The sequence below is a fragment of the Capricornis sumatraensis genome, chromosome 2 (genome assembly GCF_032405125.1).
Source record: "Capricornis sumatraensis isolate serow.1 chromosome 2, serow.2, whole genome shotgun sequence".
NCBI classification, from domain to species: Eukaryota; Metazoa; Chordata; class Mammalia; order Artiodactyla; family Bovidae; genus Capricornis; species Capricornis sumatraensis.
The window spans coordinates 44135844-44158389 of record NC_091070.1 but is presented as its reverse complement, the minus strand read 5'-3'; the positions used below and the strand labels follow the sequence as shown (position 1 = coordinate 44158389).

General features: G+C 42.7%; 2 protein-coding genes across 2 annotated transcripts in view; one reads left to right on the top strand and one right to left on the bottom strand.

Moving 5' to 3' along the window:
* Window positions 1-398: 398 nt before the first annotated feature.
* LYSMD2 (LysM domain containing 2) lies at window positions 399-13477 on the top strand. The gene is made up of 3 exons (XM_068966343.1): window positions 399-674; window positions 11213-11541; window positions 12768-13477. Exons 1-3 carry the CDS (start codon window positions 399-401, stop codon window positions 12808-12810), a joined length of 648 nt encoding a protein of 215 aa, XP_068822444.1. The 3' UTR covers window positions 12811-13477.
* A 5471-nt stretch (window positions 13478-18948) lies between these two features.
* SCG3 (secretogranin III) overlaps window positions 18949-22546 on the bottom strand; it is a 36769-nt gene continuing 33171 nt past the window's right edge. Inside the window, exon 12 of the mRNA XM_068966515.1 lies at window positions 18949-19067. Coding sequence (XP_068822616.1) covers window positions 18949-19067 — 119 coding nt within the window. The remainder of the gene's footprint in view (window positions 19068-22546) is intronic.

The window sequence follows — 22546 nt, the reverse complement described above, 5'->3', positions numbered from 1 at the left end:
TTTGCTTCGGGCAGAGTGGGGCTCTGTCGGCCCGGCGCGGGATTCCACCCGGGGACCGAGGGCGTCTATGGGGCCCCAGTGGCTACACTGCCAGGAGCCTTAGCGCTCTCCGCCTGTCGCACCGCGGGGCCAGCCGGGTGGGCAGGGTGGAGCCGAGCGGTCCGCGGGGCAGCAGCCAGAGCTCGTTTCGCTCTCCCTCCTGCAGGTGCGCCTGGAAAGGCGGACGCGGAGGAGCGGGCGGCCGCCATGGCGGGCCCGCATCTTCCCACCGAGGCCTCCAGCCCGCCGCCCCCGCGGAACGGCCCTCCGCAGCCCCTGTGAGGAGGAAGAGGGGGTGGCGGCGGACGAGGCGCCGCCCCTTTGGCGAGCTTCCCGACCCGGCGGCCTCCGCAGGACCCATGGCGGATTCCTCGCCCGCTCCGTCCCTGCGGGCAGGTGGCCCCCGCGCGCCCCGGCCCTCGGCCCCTTCGCCGCCGCCGCCGCACTCGCGTTCGGGCTCCGAGGCCGAGGAGGCCGAGCAGTCGCTGAGCCTGGCACGCACCAAGACCCGCTCGTACGGTAGCACGGCCAGCGTGCGGGCGCCGCTGGGCGCCGGCGTCATCGAGCGCCATGTGGAGCACCGGGTCCGCGCCGGCGACACGCTGCAGGGCATCGCGCTCAAGTACGGAGTCTCGGTGAGCAGGGCTGGCGGCCGCGGGCGGGGGCGCAGCGGCTCGGGGCGGGGCGCGCGAGGAGCCGGGCATCGAGGAGCAGCCAGCGGCCCCCGGCGGCTCGGCCTCGAGCCGCTCGCCCAGCGCGCGCTGCAGGGACAGCGACGGAAGGCTCTCCCGGGTGGGCGCATCGAGTTCCCGATGCCCTGCCCACACTCGGACAGGATCCGCCGCGTGAGGCAGGCCAAAGAGGACCAGGGCATCGGCACCACCCGGACCCAGATTCGCCCGATTTTCATTCCGGGTCATGCTGCTATGTAATATTTCCTGAATGCCGAACTGATGTGTGGATTTGGGCAGAGAATTTTGTTTTCTGGGTAAACAAGCACTATGATGAGTCAGGAAGGGTACAGTTGTTCCCGCCGGATGGTTCTAGTTCTATTGATTATGCTTCTTTATTTAGAAGTGAAATTACACTCCTGGGCTCACTGGCAACTGTGAATGTGACACCTGTCGCTAAGCAGCGGCCAAGAATGTGGTCCAGGTGAGCTGGAGAGCTGTGTTTATTATAAATTTATAAGTGTGGGTGTGCCTGTGCCTTGGGCCTATTGCATTACACCTCTGGGAAGAACATGGAAACCTGAGGGAGCATATTTTTCATTAAAATTACTTATAATTAACTCTGAACTATGTGATAGCTTTTTTACATATGAGTTCTATATCAGTTTTCAATGTTCTTCCCTGAAGCACCCTAGACAGCAATAGGAAGAAAGGTGATCTTGTCTTTATCTTTCTCTGCAAGTGAAACTCTTTCTGGCTCTTCACCAGTGACAAGAGACTCAGTCATCTCCTTTGCACACCCAAGCTGGTGTGTGTTTACCTGGCAGGTCCTACTGTCATTTAAACAGTCTGAGAGCAGGGATCTTGCTGTGCAGACATGAACCGAGGATCTCGTGCCATGGTTTGTCCTATTCCGCCCGCTTGGGAGTTTCTAAATGTGAACATAGAACTTCAGTCCTTATATTTGCATTCATGGGAACTGGTTTGAGTCAAAGCCAGAAGAAGCAGTTAGGAAGTTATCAGTGGCTACACCTTCTGTTGAGTGCCTGCTGTGCGCCAGGTATTGCATTTGTCCTGGACCATCTTGTTCTCACTCAGTTTGATTTTCCCACTAAGGCTTGGAGATAGGTGTAATTAATCTCCTTTTTACAGATGAGAGGTAAGGATATTTTCCAGTATTCCATTCCAATAGTCCAATGCTTATTCATTGAGATTAGCTTGAATTAGCACAGTGATACAGCATTTGCTTTGCTGTAGGTATTACTTCTGATTTCCATCCTTATTTTTATCCTAGGCTTTTCAAGTCTTTCTCATTTTGATTCCTCCAGAAGGACGGTCTTTTCTCTGTGGTTTCTGTGCATCTTTTCTATTCAGTACTAGGCCAGGCTCACTGTACCTAGGAATCCATGATATCCAGAGAGTGGCATTTCCCTGGCCCCTACCCACAGCAGTCTCCCTGGTCCTCATTGCCCTCCATGATTCCATTTGGGTGTCTCAGAGCTCCTGACCATCTGTTCACTGCAGTTCTCCGCCTTTGATCGAATGCTATCTAACCCCTATTTTCGCTGATGTAGATCCTGTTCTTGATAACTTTATTATCCCTTCTCATTAAAGTGTAAGTCAGATTTTTCATTACCTTTATAAAGACTTAATTTTATGATGTTAAGCTCAAATATAGTGAATTGGGAACTATAATCTGTAACCACAATCTATTTTAGTGTTTCTCAACTGCACCCCTATAGATACTAGGGACTGGATAATTCTTTGTCTCAGGGAACTGTTCTGTGCATTGTAGGATGTTTAGCAGCATCTCTGTTCTCTGCCCAGTAAATGCCACTAGCACTGCCCCCCACTCCCATCTAGAAATTCATCCACATATTCCCTGAGAAGCCCTCCCTCTTGGTTGAGTACCAATGGTTCTCATTTACTTTGGACTTTGAACTCCAGTTGATGAAATTTTTAGAGACTCTTCCCACTGTTTATACAGAACTAGTAAAAGTGCAGATGCTCACCATAACAGTGAAGTGATATTATTGAAGTTATTAACTGCAGATGTTAATTGGATTTACTCATTGAAAATTGGTTTTATGTGGAAGTTGAAAAGGCAGAAAGGTTTTTCATTCCTTAATTAAACAGAAAGAAGTTGAGTTAAGTTTCTCATATTGATTGCCAAGATCACCCACATCATATTTAAATTAAATTGCTTAAAGGAGTAGGTGATGAGAAATTGGAGATTTCGAGCTTACCTCAAACCTACTGGATCAGAATATCCAGTAAAGGAGCCCAGGAATGTTCCTGTTTTATAAGCATGGCCCCTTTTCTCATTCAAAATGCACTGTCCCTTCTTGGGATCTTTGAACTTGCTGTTCCATCCATCTGTGGGGAGCACTTTCCCTGATAGCTGTGTGCAGGGCCATGTCATAGCTGGGGGAGCTGTGCAATCACATAAACCCCACGCTTAGAGGAATCCTGCAGTTAATGCTCTGCTGTTGCTGCCTCTAAATGTTTAATAATTTGTTAACAGTGGCCCCACATTTTCACTTTCCTTGTGCGTGTGTGTGCAGTCGCTTCAGTCGTGTCAGACTCTTCACGACTCTGTGGGACTGTGGTCTGCTAGACTCCTCAGTCCATGGGATTCTTCAGGCAAGAATACTGGCGTGCCATTTCCTTCTCCAGGGGATCTTCCCAATGCAGGAATCGAACCCATGTTTCCTGCATTGCAGGGGAATTCTTTACCAGCTAAGCCACCTTGGGACCTGCAGATCATGTGACTGATACTGGCTTTGTGACCTGCTCTCCCACTGCCTTCAAGTCTTTGTTTAAATATCTCCTCCTTGAGGCCTTCCAGACCACTCCATGTCAAATTGCAACCTTCCTTCACCCCAGTGCCCTTCCTCTCTTTCCTGTTTCGCTTTCTCAACAGTGTTTATCATTCATCAGATTTTTCTTTTTTTTTTTACCTCCAGCTTCTACCTTTCTGGTGATACACTAGTGAATAACTAAAAGTTTTTATCCTCATGGAGCTTATATTTTAGGCAGTGGAGACAGTAAGTAAACAAAGTATATTATATGTCAGATACTGACAAGCAAAATGAAAAAAAAAAATTAAGCAGGGAAAGGAGATTAGGCTGGTGGCTGTGGCTGCAATTTTAAATGGTGTGGCCATGGAAGACCTCAGTGAGGGAAACTGAAACTACTGGGGATGAACTAAGAAGCTATTAAATATAGTTCAGATCTCAGACAGACTTGCTGGGGCTGGAATTTCCCGGGCTGTGCTTATCTCCACTGAGACATTAAGTCCCTTCCCCTAACCCAGTATTCTGTATTTTGCTACAGCTTTTTCGGTGATGCCCGTTCCTTTCACTGGGGGCAAGCCTGTGGAGGGAACTGACCAATCGGGCAGCTGCTGGGAACTTTTTGTTTAGAAGCCCTGTGTATAACTAGAAAGTGAGTGAGAGGCAGCAAGGGAAGCTATTATTTGCACACACTTTGTCTTTTTTGTTTACCCCCTCACAACTTCTCTGACCTCTACCCTCTCCAGACAGTTGTGCCAACCCCCATCTCTGTGTCCAGTCACCTCCTGTCCAGATTTTTTCCTAGGGTCTTCTCTTTGCCTTCCAATGAGCTGTTGAGCCCACTTGCTTTTTCACACTTCTCCTATCAGAAGTCACCTTGCTGAGAAAAGGTGAAATGATTTTCATTTTAGGGGGAACAAGAGTGGTTAGTTAGAAATGTAAGTGTATGTAAATCTTTTATGTTTAGAACTTTAGCCCCTTCTGCTGTTACTGGAAACTGTTGACTTTGCTGGTCAAAGGGGAGAGAACCATAAATAAATAGTATTGCCTATTGTAAGAGGTATGGTACTAAGGTAGCCCTTAGTAGCTTTAGGGTTTAATAGATTCTCATGCCTTCTTTATTTAAAAGCAACTTTATCAAAGTATAATTTATATACTATAGAATTCACCCATCCTAAGTGCATAATTCAAGGATTTTTCAAGAGTTGTGCAGCTGATCTTGGGTGGCCTCAGGCTGCAGTGGCTTGGGGTGGGGCTTAGGTTCCCAGTCAGAGATTGAGGCCGGGTCGCGGCAGTGAAGGCACCAGATCTTAGCTACTAGACCAGTGGTCAGTGACAAGGGCCCTGACCCTTCGGCTTTGCAGAAAAGAATTTCCACGAAGACAGAAAGTACTGAGGCAAGTAAAGTATTTATTAGGAGGGAAAAAAGAGTACAGTGTGTGTGGATAGACACATGGGCAGATTCAGAGGGAGCGTCCCTGAGTTGTGCCCTCGTGGCAGTTTGAATTATTTTTTTGGGCCTTTTCTCCAGTTTTCCTTTAGCCAATCATTTTTATCTGCCTGGTTCACAGTCCATATTTGGTGTATCTCAGGATCCACCCACATGTGTGCACACATCTGTTAGCTAGGATGGATTCTACCTAAAAGGCGTCTGGGAAGAGCAGCCCTTGACAGAATTCTCCTCTGGCCTCCAAGGAGCGTTTCTGCGCATGTATGGTCAGGGAAGTCGCCTGACTTCGAGAAATATGTGGTCTGAGCAGGGCCCAGCCTCCTCCTCTTAATTGTCCTGCTATTCTTGTCTTGAGTTTCCATCAGTAGAGAATGAATCTCCAATTGCTTTACTCTGGGGGGCCCATCTGCCTCTGGCCTTCCAGCCATCACCACAGTCCAATTTTAGAACATTTCCATCACCTTGCACGGATCCCTTACTCCCTGTTCCCTTCCATCATCCCAGATAACCATGAGTCTGCTTTCTAATCTCTAGGTTTGCCTTTTCTGGACATTTCATAAGTGGGATCTCATATATTCTTCTGAGATAACATGGAGAAGAAATAAATTCTTTTCCTTATTAGCACATGGCAAAGGAGAAGTCTGATCATCACCAACCCTTAGAATTTAATAGGAGACAGCCAGGTGAGGAGGTTGAATCCAGCACTCATGAGGAAATGATCTTGAGAGAATCCTTTAACATTTAAGTCTTGTTTTCCTATAATGATAATAATAATCAAATGAGAGTTGAGTGTATATGAAAATATTCCATAAATGACACAGTGCTGTGTTACATGTTTATTATGTATCCTGAAATGTTTTGGGAAGGTTTTTTTTTTTTTTTCTTTTAAATGAATGGAGAGGAAGAAAAAGAAACTTTGAATATTGCATCTCCAGTTAGGTAGATGGTCTGATGAAGCTGACCTAAAATAGCCTTTGGGGAGAGTTCTTGTTCAGGCCTAACAGCAGCTATTGAGATCACTTTTCGGGAGACATTTTGTGAATTCAGAGTGAATTCACCTTTGCACCGTGTATTTACAGGGGGGTCATTTTAAACAAGTTGTTGATGGATGTGTTCCATCTGATTTCACCACAGTGGTCCTTGGGGCTGTCCTGTCAGCTCTTACTCGATTATTTCATAATCTGTTTCTTAGTGAGCAGATGGTAAATTTCACTGAGTCATGCTACTCAGTCCTGATTAGGAAAGACTTTTAAAATGAAAACATTTGGCTGCTGTATCTCCCCCTCCTAGTCATCTGCCCTCAGGAAACAAAGGGTTGTTCTGCATTACTCTGAAAAGGTCACACTTTCTATTTTCAGCACTCGTTGGATAGTTGGAAATACTGAAGGAGGGCAGGTGGGTAAGGTGTAGAGTGTTTTAGCTCTTCTTGGATTGGATTGTGACTTTTCTTAGTTTTATGTGAGGTGAAATTCCAAGAACCTTAGACCCATCTAAGTTCAGATGAAAGTGTAAAACATTCCAAAGCCAATTAAAATATTTCACTGTTTGGGATTATTTATATCCCTTGTCTATGCTACTGCGGTTTCTTCTATAACTGGGCTTCCTGTTTCAGCTAACGCCTCTTTCTTACCAATCCATTTTCCATAAAGTGGGATGATCTTCAAATCATTCCACTCACTTCCTCCACACACCCTCCAATGGCTTCCCATTACATTTAAAACAAAATCCAAATTTTATTTATTATATGAGTGACCTACAGCTTGCTCTTTACTCTCTACATTTCAGCCATGAAATTTCAGCTGGGGCCTTGTAACTACTCTCTCTGGCAAGAATCCTTTTTTGTTTCCCCTGACTTTTTGCATGGCTGGTTTCATTCCTTTACTTTACTATTGGTTACAGAGTTTGGAGCCTATACTTGTAAAAAAAGAACAAGTTAAGATCAGATTAAATAGCTTTTAAAAAGAAAAAAACTTAATGCTGTTACCTCGGGGCAGTGACAACATGTTATTCATCTGGGATTGTTTATATGAAATTTTCTTTATATATTTTTACTTTGTGGGAGAAGTATTTTTTATTGAGAGAAAATTCCTACCTCCTTTTCATTTGCTGAATACATGTTAGGATCTGCCCTTACTTGTTGCTTTCTCACTTTTAACCAAATTTAATTATAGTTGCTAGCATTTATAAGTGCTTCTGTGTGCCATGCATTGTTGTAAATGTTTTACATGAATTAACCCATTTAATTGTCATAATAATATTGTATAGAAAGTACTGTTATTTTTCTTAATTTACAGAAAAGAAAACAGACATAGGGAATGATTAGAAAATGGTAAAGCCAGAGCCCTTGTTTCTGCTTGCAACCTTATATTAACCTCATTTACCTGTTTTCACCTTCAGTTTCAAATCTGCCCGTCCTTAGACTGGTTCCCACCTTGATGCCAACTGTGGATATTGCTGATGTTCTTGATGCTGGCATCTGTGTGTCATCCTAGAATCTAGCTCATCAGACTCAGCATATAACTTAAATACTTGCTGGCAATGCTGAAATGGAGGTGAAGCAGTCCCTGACCTGGAGAAGCTCATAGACTTGTTAAAAGAGGCAGTTCTGTTGTTGCATCAATGGTACAGTGGCATGCACGAGAGCTGGGGCCCCCGCCCTCACTCCCTGGGGACTCCCTGGCTTTACCCAGCTGTGGACTCAATCCTTTGTCTTGTGCTTCCTGTCATCGGCCCCTTGCAAGAAAGGCTGTGATGGCCTTTCTTGCTCTAAGTGATAGATATATCAGGGTCCCCAAAGACTACAGCTAGCGCACTCCAGGGCTTCCCTGGTGGCTCAGAGGTTAAAGCATCTGCCTGCAATGCGGGAGACCTGGGTTCGATCCCTGGGTCGGGAAGATCCCCTGGAGAAGGAAATGGCAACCCACTCCAGTATTCTTGCCTGGAGAATCCCATGGACGGAGGAGCCTGGTAAGCTATAGTCCATAGGGTCGCAAAGAGTCGGACACGACTGAGCAACTTAGCTTTCTTAGCGCACTCCAAGGGTGTGGCCCTTGAGGGTTTAATGCAGAGACATTTGTAGAAGTGGGAATAGGATTAAGGGATGGTGAAGACGAGCAACAGCAGGGAGACACTACTCCCAGGCCTGAGGGCCGGGGGAAGGAGTGTGGTTCCCGAAACTGAGGAGAGTGGGAGGAGTGGACAACGGGGCTCCAGGCAGGAACTCTGCCACAGAGGGATGCAGGCACCAGAGCCATGGTGTGGCCATGCTGCCGGTGGCCTTCTTTTGGAACACCGACTGGAATTCCAAGAACAAGGGGCCTTGGGAAGTGCAGTTCTGATGAGGTCAGCCTGCTGAGGTCAGAACAGGCTCAAGAAGACTAGGGTATGGATTGGAAGCTGAGGGTGAGTTTAAAGGGGGAAAAACCAACACAATAGGTAACTTACTACTGCTTTCTGGTTACTTCTCTGGGTTCATCTTTTAGGCCTATTTCTCTGCACACGTGCGTGCATGGTTAGTCATGTCCAACTTTTTGTGGCCCCCATGGACTGTAACCCACCAGGCTCCTCTGCCTATGGAATTCTCTAGGCAAGGACATGGGAATGGGTTGCCATTTCCTCCTCCAATTTCTCTGACCTATGTTAATTATTAATCCATCCATCCTAAGCACTTAGTGTATATATCTTTGCTCAACCTGGGAAGCTGTAGAAATAACAGGTCTAGTCCTGAGGGAATTCACAGTTTATGGTTGATGTTCCCAGCCCATCCTCAACAACCAGATCCTGGTGTTCCCAGTTGTTTCTGTCTTCTATCATTATTTCCAGGTCACAGTGACTATTAGCAATTGTAGGCCTCTGCCAATAAGTATTTCAAAGGGTGCTGTATCAATGAGAGTTCTTGCATTTATAAGTGACAGAAAACTCAAATTGAACTAAGCAAAAAAAAAAAAAAAAAAACAAAACAAAAAACCCCAAAATGTGACATTTACTGGCTTATTACTGGAACTGAAGGGCATGAGGGTATTTGGGCTTCAGGCTTTGGTTCAGTGCTCAATCTCCTCCAAGGTGACCTTGTAGTTAAGTTCCTTGTGGTAAAAGGATGGCCGCCAGCAGCTCCAGACCCATCTCTTTCCCGAAGGGAAAATAGAAGTCCTTCACCTCCAAACCCAGCAGAAGTCTCCTTGCATCTCTGAATTGTTCTGAGGTGGGACTATGACCTGTCAGGACAGCTTGGGCAGCATGATGCTTCGGAGGGCAAGAATGAGTCATGTGTTCACCCTGGAGCCAGGAGAGGGCTCAGTGTCCTCGGAAGCCCTTGTACTAAGAGAGATGGAGGACGTGGTGAAAACAAGAGGTCCTAAAGGCAGACTAGGATATACCTGAACCTGCTCTGGACACATTTTCAAGTTGTCTAAGTGCCTCAAATCTAAGCCTAAACTAGACCGGAGACACTTAGTGATTCTGAGATTTTAATTTTGTCTCTAAAATGTATCTGCATATGTTCTTTCTCACCCTTGCCTTCTCTCCTTTAACTAGAAACTAGAACATAAACGACCATCCTACACAAAAAATAAAAGACAGCATTGAATGTGCTATTTTGAGGATTCAGCTTATAGTTAGAAAGCAGAAAGAACAGGGTGTATTTTATTTGACTTATTTTTTCAGGCTCTTTGAAGTAGAAATCTAATTTTTTCACTCAATCAGTTTGGCATTAAAGATCCCAGAATTGGGTTCCATTAGTCATGTACTTTAATCTTGGTGTTGTATGGACTTCAGAGTCAGACAGACATTCTGGCTTATACAGAACCACGTACACTTGGTCAGATCGGTCATCTCTCGTGCCTTAATTTCTTCATAGGAAAATGGAAAGTAAGTACCATTTACTGCTAAATTGTGTCTCCCTTTCACATCTATGTTTCACATCTGTGTCTCTATCCTGTATGCATATTTACGTATAAACTCCCATTTAATCCCTCCAACTACCCTGTGAAGGGTAGATGATACCTGTTTTATACGTAAGGAAATAGGCATAACGAGAGAAGTAACAAATTTATGTTCAGTGTGTGTTGGTGAAGCTGGATTTGAAACCAGATCTATCACATCCCCAAGCCTGTGTGCTTAGCTGTTATTCCAAGCTGTCTTGTTGACATATCTCACAAGATCGGATGGTGTCGTGCATGCAAAGAGCCTACTAGCATGGTGCAAGTCCCCAGGCTAGGTGGCTGGAGAAGTCTGCAGAGGCATGATAGTGTGGCGTGATGAACCTGAGCAGGTGCTTGCCTGACAGTTCTGCACCAGCACAGCCAAGGATGCTGTCTGCACTTACCTGCATTTGGGGACCTAGGCATGCCACTTCAATCCCTTGAGTCTCCCTTTCCCCATTTGTAAAAGAGGAGATGATAATATTGCAGAACTGTTAGGAAGGTTAAATGAGGTAAAATATACAAATTCCATTTCCCCTTTCGTCCCTACCTTACATCTCCATTTCTTTGGTTTGGAGGAATTCACAGGCTGTGAAAGAGTTTGAAGTTTGGAAACCTGTATAAAATTCTGGCTTCTGCATCTCCCCACTGCATGATGATTCCATGGCATATAATCTCCTTATTTTGTTTCTTTTATTTGTAAAGTGGATTTTCAAGTACCTAATCCATAAGGTAGAGAAAATAAGATACTCCATGTAAAGAGCTCCCTACCTCTTTCCTTACCTGTCCCACTTCTACCCATTCTTCAAGCCCCCATCTAAAGTCAAAAGAGTCAAAATCGGAACCCCACCTTTTCCGTGAGGCCTTAATGACTGCAGTCCCAGCCTATACCATTCTTCCTAATTTTTGTACTTTCTTCCTTTACCACCTTCTGTGTCCATTAAATTTACCATCTAGAGATGGGAAGCACTCCATAAAGAAGACCACTGCACTGGGAAGTTTGTTTAAATCAGATAATAGAAATGTTAAAATATGATTGAAATGTATTAAATAATTGCTAAATATTCTACATTTTTTAACTTCAGGGATTTAAGTTGCTTGGTAAAAGCTGCCTTAGAAGGGAAATAATACAACTGGGGAAAAGTTAGTCTTTCTTCTTATAAAATTGTGAAAGAGAATTTTCTGGCATCTCTTAAAATAACTGGGGGTGTCTGGGAATCAAGAATCTCAGATCTAGAGAAAGCATATTTTGCTCATGAATATTTTTAGCTTATGTTGTGTAATAAGCCCTACTTTTGGACTTATTTATATGTAACTGTTTTTTTTTAAACATTTTAGATGGAACAAATTAAAAGGGCAAATAAACTGTTTACCAATGATTGTATATTTCTGAAGAAAACTTTGAACATCCCAGTTGTATCAGAGAAGCCGTTGCTGTTTAATGGACTTAACTCAGTAGATTCTCCAGAAAATGAAACTGTTGATAGTTTTTCTCATGAAGAGGAGCTGGTAGGGTCTGGGGAAGACGTCTCTCCTCCCAGCCCTCAAGAATTGGATGTTCAGCCCATGCAGCCTGAGGAAGTATCAGCCAGAGATTTCCTGCAGAGGCTGGACTTGCAGATTAAATTATCAACACAGGCAGCCAAGAAACTGAAAGAAGAGAGCAGGTAAAAATACCCTGGAAAAATGTCAGAGGCTGAGTAAATTACTCTTAAGATGTCCTTGCTTGGTCAACTTGTCTATTTTTGCCTTTAAAACTAGATTTTAATGCTAGAAAGGCATTTTTAATGTATAAATGTAAACAGAGCTAGTGCATTCTATATAAAGCATTGTCTGTTGCAGCACTTTTGTTTGTGGTATTTATAAAAATTTACTTCTTTGCTTTAATAGCATAACTATCCAGCTAAGCAATTCTGGAGAGTGTCCAAGTAGACCTCTAGTTGATAGCATCAGAGGAAGCAATGTCCTAGAGAATGCTTGTAAAATGCTGTTCTTTATGAAACTTGTCAAGGACATTGTCTATTATTGGTTACCAGATGTTTCCTAAATAAGGTCTTATGTGAACTTTTCCCTTTGTTCTGTAATTTGGTACTAAGGCAAAACTTTCACTTATAGAATCGATTTCCTTCTTCCTTTATGGTTCCTAGAATGACACAACTTACTGTGTTTTCTTTTTTTGCCCTGGCTACCAGAAAGCTTGCAGCCAAAACTGGTCCTCAGTTCAACTAACCATTGCTGATGTTAATGTATTTTGTTGTTGTTTAGTTGCTCAGTCGTGCCCAACTTTTTGCGACCCCATGGACTGTAGCCTACCAGGCTCCTCTGTCCATGGATTTCCCAGGCACAAATACTAGAGTGGGTTGCCGTTTCCTTCTCCAAGCGATCTTCCTGACCCATGGATTGAACCTGAGTCACCTGCTTGGCAGGTGGATTCTTTACCACTGAGCCACCTGGGAAGCCCTTAATATATTTTATCCCTTTCCTTTCCGTAGTCTTGATTTTTAATTTCTGTTTTACCCATCTTATTATATATATATATATATGCCTTTTGTTGTAGGTACCTCAAATCCTTTTGACAAAGACGTAGGCTATTAAAGATACAAACAAATATAAATGTGAGTTTAATTAATTTATAATTTAATATAAATTTATATAGTATAAACAAATACAAATATATGACAAATACTATTCTTTATTCCAATAACTGAGACAGCAGTAAAATGAGGACAATGAATTATACCTTAGTGTTTGCATTTTGTACAACTTTTAAGGCATGCATGATGTTATAAATTGATATAACTCCTACCCTGGATGTTAAGTTGTACAATGAATATATGTATTTTCTGAGTACAATTTTTCAACACTGATTTATGCTGTGTTTCTTTTTTTTCAGAGATGAAGAAAGTCTCTATACAGCTTCCCTTTATCACAGTTAGATGATCAGGGGGCATAATCTAACCTGGTTGAGATGGCTGGATCATAAAGAAACCAACAACAGACGATTCAAAAGCATCCTTTTGGATTCTCATAGAAATGGCACCCCACTCCAGTACTCTTTCCTGGAAAATCCCATGGATGGAGGAGCCTGGTGGGCTGCAGTCCATGGGGTTGCTAAGAGTTGGACACGACTCAGCGACTTCACTTTCAGTTTTCACTTTTCACTTTCATGCATTGGAGAAGGAAATGGCAAGCCACTTCAGTGTTCTTGCCTGGAGAATCCCAGGGACGGGGGAGCCTGGTGGGCTGCTGTCTATGGGGTTGCATAGAGTCAGACACGACAGAAACGACTTAGCAGCAGCAGCAGCATACATCTTTAAATCACAATTAATTAGTTCCAGCTACAGCAGTTGCAATGAAGTCACTAGCTTCCTCAGGCTTTCTATGATTTTCAGTCTTTATTATGGCATGATAGCAAAACTGTGTCTTAATGCTCATCACTTTTGCAGGTGGTGGTAGTTTTTAGACTAGCTTTCGTAAATACTAGCTGACATAAAGCCTCAAAGACTATTTACATATTCAAGCTGAAACAATGTTTATCTCCTGAGAAATCTTAATTATGTGAAAAACATGGTTGCTGTTTAAGTGATGCTTATTTTGCTATGTGTTTATAACTTAAGTGCTATATATATATATACACATATATTTCGATATGTATGACTATAAAGCAAATTTTGTCTGCTATTTTGTAAAAATAAACTACAGAAGTCTGAATGAGAAAATAAACAATGTTTTCATAATTGTGTATTGAGTTTTTTTCAGCAAATGGGAATATTAGATTTTTAAATTACAGTTTTAAATGGTGACAGCTTCTCTAATGATCTTTATTCTTATAATCACAATTTTGGAAACGGTTTCAAAAATCTAAAAGCAAATAAATTGCAATTACCAGCAACTTTTGCATCTAAGTAATATCTGACTTGTGTTTCAGATATAGTGAAAACATGGGATATATCAAAGAAGAAGTAAACAACACCATGACTAGACACACTGGTAAATTCTAGCTTAAATTTCATTGATAAGTCATGTTATAGAATGTTGTACAGTCACTGTTGCTCATTTGAAGGACTAAGGACTTAGCTTTTTAGTCACATAATTTGTCTTTTATATGTATATGAGTTACAGCAGTAAACTTTAAGCAATGTATTATTTATAATTAAATATTTTTATTGGAGTATGATTGCTTTACAGTGTTGCATCAGTTTCTGCTATACAATGAAATAAATCAGTGATATATGTACATATATCCCCTCCCTCTTGGGTCTCCCTCCTACTCACCCCCCCATCTTACCCCTTAGGTCAGTATCACAAAGCACCGAGCTCAGCTCTGTGCCACACAGCAGGTTCCCACTCCTTATCCGTCTTACATGTGGTAGTGTACGTATATATGTCAATCCTAATCTCCCAGTTTGCCCCACTCTCCCCTTCACTACTCCCGGGTCCACACACCCCTTCTCTATGACTGTGCCTCTATTCCTGCCCTGCACATATGTTCATCTGTACCATTTTTCTAGATTCCGCATATATGCCTTAATATATGATACTTGTTTTTCTCTTTCTGACTTACTTCACTGTGTATGACAGAACTCTAGGTTCATCCATCTCACTACAGCTGACTCAGCTTTGTTCCTTCATGTGGCTGAGTAATATTCCATACAATTAAATATTTTCTTATTTCAGTGTCTATTCAGGAATCAGGTTAAATAAATCTTTCAGCTTCCACAAAAAGTCCTTGTATTCATTCCTCCTAATCTTCTTTCTTTCTGTGAAGCAGGAAGGACCTTTTTCCCCTTCTCCCTCTTTTCTTTTCTTTTCCACTTGGCTCCTCCAGGTGTTCCGTGAAAATGGAAACAAGTGCCCTCGGGGGTTACTGCAACAGAACATGCAGTACCAGAATTGCACAGATTCACCCCTTAAGGCCGACCGACAGTGGCTGCCTTCAGGCTGACCAACAGGGTATATTGTCACCCTGCTTATTTAATTTATAATCAGAGTACATCATGAGAAATGCTGGACTGGATGAAGCACAAGCTGGAATCAAGATTGCCAGGAAAATTATCAATAACCTCAGATATGCAGATAACACCACCTTTATGGCAGAATGTGAAGAACTAAAGAGCCTCCTGATGAAAGTGAACGAGGAGAGTGAAAAAGTTGGCTTAAAGCTCAACATTCAGAAAACGAAGATCATGGCATCTGGTCCCATCACTTCACGTCATATGGATGGGGAAACAGTGGAAACAGTGTCAGACTTTATTTTGAGGGGCTCCAAAATCACTGCAGATGGTGACTACAGCCATGAAATTAAAAGATGCTTGCTCCTTGGAAGAAAAGCTATGACCAACCTAGATAGCATATTAAAGAGCAGAGATATTACTTTGCCAACAAAGGTCTGTCTAGTCAAAGCTATGGTTTTTCCAGGAGTCATGTGTGGATGTGAGAGTTGGACTATAAAGAAAGCTGAGCGCTGAAGAATTGATGCTTTTGAACTGTGGTGTTGGAGAAGACTCTTGAGACTCCCTTGGACTGCAAGGACATTCAACCAGTCCATCCTAAAGGAGATCAGTCCTGAATATTCATTGGAAGGACTCATGCTGAAGCTGAAACTCCAACACTTTGGCCACCTGATGTGAAGAACTGACTTATTTGAAAAGCCCCTGATGCTGGGAAAGATTGAAGGCAGGAGGAGAAGGGGATGACAGAGGATGAGATTGTTGGATGGCATCATTGACTCGATGGACATGAGTTTGAGCAAGCTTGGGGAGTTGGTGATGGACAGGGAAGCCTGGCGTGCTGCCATCCAGGGGTCACAGAGTCAGACATGACTGAATGACTGAACTGAACTGAACAGGGGCATAAATGGAAAACAGCTGTTTGCCCTTGTCTTAAATTTCTCGCTTGTTCATAATGTACATAATCCCTTGTATTTTGGGTTTTGTCCCCTAATTTTTTCTCATGCTTTTTCTCATGATAACTGCTCATTTTTTTCCCTCACATTATTGTTATTTTTGCTATATGGTTATCTCTTAATCATGCTTTGCTATTTTCTTGTAGCCACTACTACCTGCATTATGGGGAGGGAGTTGAGAAAGCAGAAAAGAAAAAGAAAAAAAAATTAGGAAGGGAAACAGTCATGTATACAAGGAAAGGTTAAGGCCTCTTAAAAAGAAAGTCCAGGAATTATTTTTAATTTAAAGAGTTTTTATGATAATATGAAATATGAGAGTAATCCAAAAGACGCAAATGCAAAAATACTATCCAGAAGACAAATTGGAAACGAAGGGCACAATCTCAGGAACATGTTTCTGAGTATTTTATTTTTGCCTAAGATCTCTCTTAGCAATTTCTAGCAAAAACATCTCTTACCTCATCTTCAAGATACTGAAAACTGAATTCACCGAGGCCAGGCAAACTGTGCTGGACCAGAGTCCTTTAGTCACTGCCTTGCACACAGATGGTAAAGCGTCTTCCTGCAATGTGGGAGACCCAGGTTCGATTCCTGGGTCAGGAAGATCCCCTGGAGAAGGAAATGGCAACCCATTCCAGCACTCTTGCCTGGAAAATCCCATGGATGGAGGAGCCTGATAGGCTACAGTCCATGGGGTCATAAAGAGTCGGACACGACTAAGTGACTTCACTTTCACTTTGCACACAGAAGCACTGTGGAGGAGGAACCGAGACAAGAATCTGGGTTCTAATCCCAGCTTTATAATTTCTTGGCCATCAGAGTTGGGGTATGTCCAGTGCCCTTTCTGTGAACCAGTTTCTTCATGTATAAAACAGGACTGACAATCTCCTTCTGTCTTATCAATAGGAGCTAATGAATGTCAGTGTGCTCTGAAAGCTACAATGAACTCCCCTAGTAAAACCTTATTTTAAAAATACTGCATAGATATTTAGGTAAACTATTAGACAAGTGAATGGAGAAAATGCTTGGGTCACAATCAGTTAATTGTCTCTAATGTAGAAGCAGCATTTTTGGACTACAGGTCATGGTGAAATCGAGTCATTTATCAAAGATGAGTCATTCAAATGATCTGACTCATTGTGCTTTGGCAAGTATAGTTCAGGCAAAGATGTTTTGGTTCCTTCTCACTATTCACCAGTGGGCACTGGCTTTTCTAAAACATGAGTTTTGTTTCTCTGTGTGTTAGGCTGTGGGTTTTGTTTTTGCAACTCTAGAGAAGGTGGGGAGAAGCAGCAGTGGTCTCCTCCCCGTGAAAACACCATTTGTAGCTTCTCTGTATGTCCCCCATTCCTCACCAAAAACTGAATATGAGGTAGGGGCGTTCAAGACAGGTAGCAGAAGCCATCTGAAGTAAGATAGCTGATATACAAAGCATTATGTTATTTTTATGATTTTCAACTGAAATATATAGAAAATATATAATTAATTTATACTGAATAATACATTTTCAAAACATTCTTTGGTTTGTTAATTCAAAGCATTAACACTTCAGGAGGAAGCATCACTGTGTGTTGTTTCTTGACTGTGTCTGTGGTGGTGGTTGAGGAAGAGGGGTTGCAAGAATCTAACATTCGTTAACCTTGTCCTTCAGGAAAGCTCATCTATAAGCTTTGGTTCACAGGGAAGGGAATGATTTTTTTAAAAAAACTTTTTATTTTATATTGGAATGTAGCTGATTAACAATGTTGGGATAGTTTCAGATGGATAGCAAAGGGGCTAAGCCATACATATACATGTGTCCATGGTCCCCCAAAGGAAGGGAATCATTTTTATCTTTATATTTACCCTTTCAAGCTTCCCAGGTGGTGCTAGTGGTAAAGAATCTGCCTTCCAATGCAGGAGATGCAAGAGACGTAGGTTCCATCCCTGGGTCAGGAAGATTCCCTGAACGAGGAAATAGCAACCCGTTCCAGTATTCTTGTCTGGAGAGTTCCATGGACAGAGGAGTCTGGCAGGCTACTGTCCATGGGGTTGCAAAGAGTCAAGAACACACATCTATCTACCCAACTCCCTGGTCCTCCTGCTCTCTGTTGAGAAACCTTGGCTTGGATCAAATTCAGTTTGGATAACTTGAGTCTGTTACCAATTTTTACCTTGCTTTATATATAGTATTTTATGACCTCATTTGTCTTCTTGGAGAGTACATAGTTCAGTATCCCTTTTAAGAGAAAAACTCAGTTTCTGAAATCCCACTAATAGGAAATGTTGAGAGTGGGGAGAAATGGTTAATAAATCCAGCAAATCCTACGCCTATTTTTCAGGTTCCTTTTTGTGCCGTTGGGCCTGATAAAGAGCCAGCTGCTGCTGCTGCTGAGTCGCTTCAGTCGTGTCCGACTCTGCGCGACCCCATAGACGGCAGCCCACCAGGCTCCCCCATCCCTGGGATTCTCCAGGCAAGAACACTGGAGTGGGTTGCGGAGTGGGTTGCAATTTCCTTCTCCAGTGCATGAAAGTGAAAAGTGAAAGTGAAGTTGCTCAGTCTGACTCAGCGACCCCATGGACTGCAGCCTACCAGGCTCCTCCGCCCATGGGATTTTCCAGGCAAGAGTACTGGAGTGGGTTGCCATTGCCTTCTCCAAAAGAGCCAGCAGGGGTAGCCAAAAAAGCTGATAGCTACATTTTAAGCTGTAGAGGCTTCGAGGAAATGTGAATTTATTTCAGCTCCCAAAAGGGAAGAGGTACAGAAGTGACATCTTGTAACAGATAGTCTATGAGGTGCTTTGGTACCCAGCATGCCTTGAAAACAGAGCCCCCTAATTCTTCAAAGGGGGGTGGTATTTGTATGTGTGACACAGTGGAACAAGGGTCCAGCTTTAAGTTCACTCCGTTACAGACTTTTCCAAAGCAACATATATCTGGTTATAAAATGTAAATCTATAAAGAAATAAGAATTCTATATACAAACTCTCAGCTTACATACAACTTTACTTTTCAGATAGTATTTATGGCAAGAAAGCTATTGTTTTCACCACTTTTAAGAGTAACTACTGTAAATTTAGCACTTTAATAATCGTTGGGTCAAAATAACTTTAATCACAGAATTAGAAGTGTTTTAAGCTACACTACATTTTCTGAAACAGTTAAAAGACTCCTGGGTCGTTTCCCATTTTTACAGGCTACTGTAAATACGCTTAATAGCATCGGCTTCTTCTTTATCAAGGATGCCTTTCTCCACATAAGCATCAGCTTGTTGGTTGATGAAGTCCCTCATCTTTGAAAGGTCATAATCTGGAAAATATCATTCGAGTATCATGAGCAAAGATCAGGAAAGCACAATCCATTACACTGATTACTATTGGCGAAGCATTTTGTGCAACACAGTTACCGTGCCCATCTTTCACAATGGAAGGCATTTTAGTTATTGGCATTGTTGCAGTAGTTTGCAGCTTCAAATCATGTTTATATACATTATATTATCCCATCTGCTTTTCATCACAACATTTTGAGGCATTCAGGTGGGGAGAATAGCCCTCATATGACCAGAAAGGGAACAGGTTCATAAGCCAGCAAACTTTAATGTTTATATCAATCACCTGGGGCTCTTGGGAACTTGCAGATCTGTATTCAGTAGGCCTGAGCCGGGGAGGGGGACCATATTCTGCATTTTAAACAAGGTTTCAGGAGATGTTGATGGTGCCTGTCCAGGAAACACACTGTGGGTAACAAGACCCTAAAGCTTAAGTTCCTTATTCAAGGTCACACAGCTAGTAAAAGTTATGATCAGAACCAGGTGCTCTGACTTCTTCAACTTGTTACACTGGGTAAACCCACGTTGCTATGACAACCCACTTTTTTTTTCATATTAAGAATTACCTTGATTTTCATGTTGTTTGAATTGTATGCAGGGAGTGAAAAGCGAAACCATAACCTCTTTGTGGTTCCTCTGTCCTACTTAAACAAAAAATTTATGTAAACCATTGAACCATCCACAAAAAACAAAAAGATCCTCAACCAAATAAGGAGGCTGCTGGTGGCATCTTTCTGAAGGCTTGGAAAAAAACTCCACATCTTCCCTTGATGCTGTAAGTATTATATGCTTATTGTTTTAAAATAGGGAAAATATAGAAACACCAAATTAGTATTTAAATCACCTGGATTCTATTGTCATTGATAACCACAGTGGATATTTTGTTCTGTTTCCTTTTAGCTTTTCAATGTACATCTCAACACAGTTGTGATCACAAGGTACATTTAACCTTATATTAATAACTAATTCCCTTCACTCAGTTTACACGGTGAACATTGATATTCCTCAGAAATACCATTTTAAATAGCTACATAGAATACATCCTAGGGAGGCATCAAAATGAATGACACATGACCCCCATGACTGGGCATGTAGGTCTTTCATGACACCCCCCAGGCCGTGAGCTGCCTGAGGCTGAGTTTCTTGGGTGCCATGCCATTCATCTTGGCTGTGGGCAGCCCCTGGAACAAAGTTCTGCCTTCTGTCAGTTTGTAAAAGGAAGAGAAAGGACGGTGGTGGGGGCGGGGGTGCAGGGTGCGGTACAAAAGCTCTGAGCATTCCATGGCCACCTTTAGCTAGCCTGAATAGAAGCTGAACCTGGGTCACCCGGGCATCTTTAAGCCTCTGCATGAAAGGAAAACCAGACCAGAAGGACCTCTTTACAAGGATCAGGTGTTTATCATATCAAGGTGAGCTGAGGCGCAGAGAGAGGTGGGTAGGAGGGCATTTGCTCCTTTCGGTTTGAACACGGCCATGACGACTGAAGAGACAACTAGCAGCGCCGAGCATTTTACAGCCGCGTCTCATCTGCTCCTCACAAAACCCCACGAGGAGAGCATTAGTGTCCCCATTTCAGAGATGAACAGACAGGACAGAGGCGGTAAGTCACTTGTTCGGGTTATGATGGAATCAGGTTCTGAATTCAGGTCTGTCTGTAGTCACTGCTTTGATCATTCTATGGGCTTGAAGTGCTGAGTGTGAAGCATCTAACACATGCAGGACATTCAGTAGGTGTTTGGAGGCTCTATTTTGTTTCAGTTTTGACTTTCCCATTCTCTCAGGCACGAGTTACAGAATCAGGCTGAGTGTATATCTTGTGCGTACCTCACAAGTGGCTTCCTGACCGACTCACAGGGCACCAAGAGGCACTAGTTCAAATTATTAATAACACTGGCTTTTCAGGACCAGTTCTGGGTCAGTATCTTTAGTGGGACAAAAGGCAAACTCCCCAAAAACGTCTGTGAACAGATGAGTTGAATAGACAAACAGGAAAATATTTTGCTTTCTTTTGAAATGGAAAAATGGAAAAAAATTGAAAGGGAAGATGAAAAAAACTCTTCTTGTAAAGATGTTATAAACATGGCTGTCACTGTGTGAAAACGGGGGTGGAAGACCAGCATGGTGCAGAGGAAAGGCTGTTGGAGCCGCTCCCAGTTCTGCCCTAGCTGGTGGTTACAGTGCACCAGGAGTAGCTACCTTGCTAACTTAAAAAGGTTTTAAGGTTGTTAAGACTCAAAAAGGATAAGGGCTATTATTCGCTTTTTGAAAAGTACAGATTTTCTTTTTGAGCCTGCTTAAGATTTCATTATTCTCCTCATTGTCACATCGTGTAGACCTCCCTTTCCTGAATTTGGGAAGTAGATTCAGGTCACCCCAGGCCCCTGTCAAGCAAAGGGCAGAGGGTAAGGAAGGTCAGAACCAATGGTAAGATTTCCTGTTCACAGTGTCCCAGCCACTGTATGGCTCTAGGACCTGGGTCTCCACAGGCTTTGAGAGATGACCCAGATCAGGCAGAGCACATATAAATGTAGTGGAGGAAAAGCTCACTGTTTCTGCCTTGAGAAGGGTGAAATGCATGTCACCTGCACTTGCTAGAGGCAGAAGGAAGCCCAGACCCAACACTATAATTCTGAAGTTTATTCATAAAGCCTCCAATATGGAAGCACTAGAGTTCCATGCTTTACTAGTTGGTCATTTCTAGAACAGAAAGATTGAATTGCAGGATGTTGCCGGTTATGACCAGAAGTCAGATTTATGTGTTAATCAGTGAAAGAACATAAATACTATGGTTGGTGCATACAATTTACACTGAATTTTGGTACATACTGAATGCATTTTGGTACATACTGTATTATACTGATGCTAAGATAAGCTTTATAAAAATAATTTTAAAGTCTTTGCCATTATTAATGGCATGTTATAATTTTTCTTCTGAAGTGGTACATGAAGCAATGGTGCATTTTTCAATCAATGACAGATTGTTGAAATATGGTTCATGTGACTTTTAATGGAAATGACAGCTGGCTAATTCATATCATTTTGAACCAAATGAAATAAAGTATGTGTAAAGGCCTGATTATAATTTCCATCTTGCTCAACTTGTATGATCACAGGCTAAAGGAGTGCTGAAAACACCTCTTGTTCCCACTGTGTTCTATCTCATCAGTTCTCAAGCTTAGTTGTACAGTGGAATTATGAGAGCTTAAAAAATACTGATGCCTGGGTCCTGCCCCTTGAGCTTGACTTAGTGGTCCTGTGGGCATTAGGAGATCTGGCAGGTGACGTGAATGCATTTTCAAGTTTGAAAAGCCCTGCTCCTCTCATTTTAAAAGCATCAACTACTCTGGCTAGACCCCTGGAAATCATACTAGAATCCTCTCTCCATGTGGCTAGGGAGTTTCTCCTTTCTTGTTTCTCCCCCTGCCTCACCTTGGTTTAAGCCCCATCCTACCTGCTCCAA

Coding starts and splice junctions, on each gene's coding strand:
- LYSMD2 (XM_068966343.1), top strand. CDS start 399: ATGGCGGATTCCTCGCCCGCTCCGTCCCTGCGGGCAGGTGGCCCCCGC. Junction 675..11,212: donor CGCTCAAGTACGGAGTCTCG/GTGAGCAGGGCT, acceptor TAAACATTTTAG/ATGGAACAAATTAAAAGGGC. Junction 11,542..12,767: donor AAACTGAAAGAAGAGAGCAG/GTAAAAATACCC, acceptor CTTTTTTTTCAG/AGATGAAGAAAGTCTCTATA.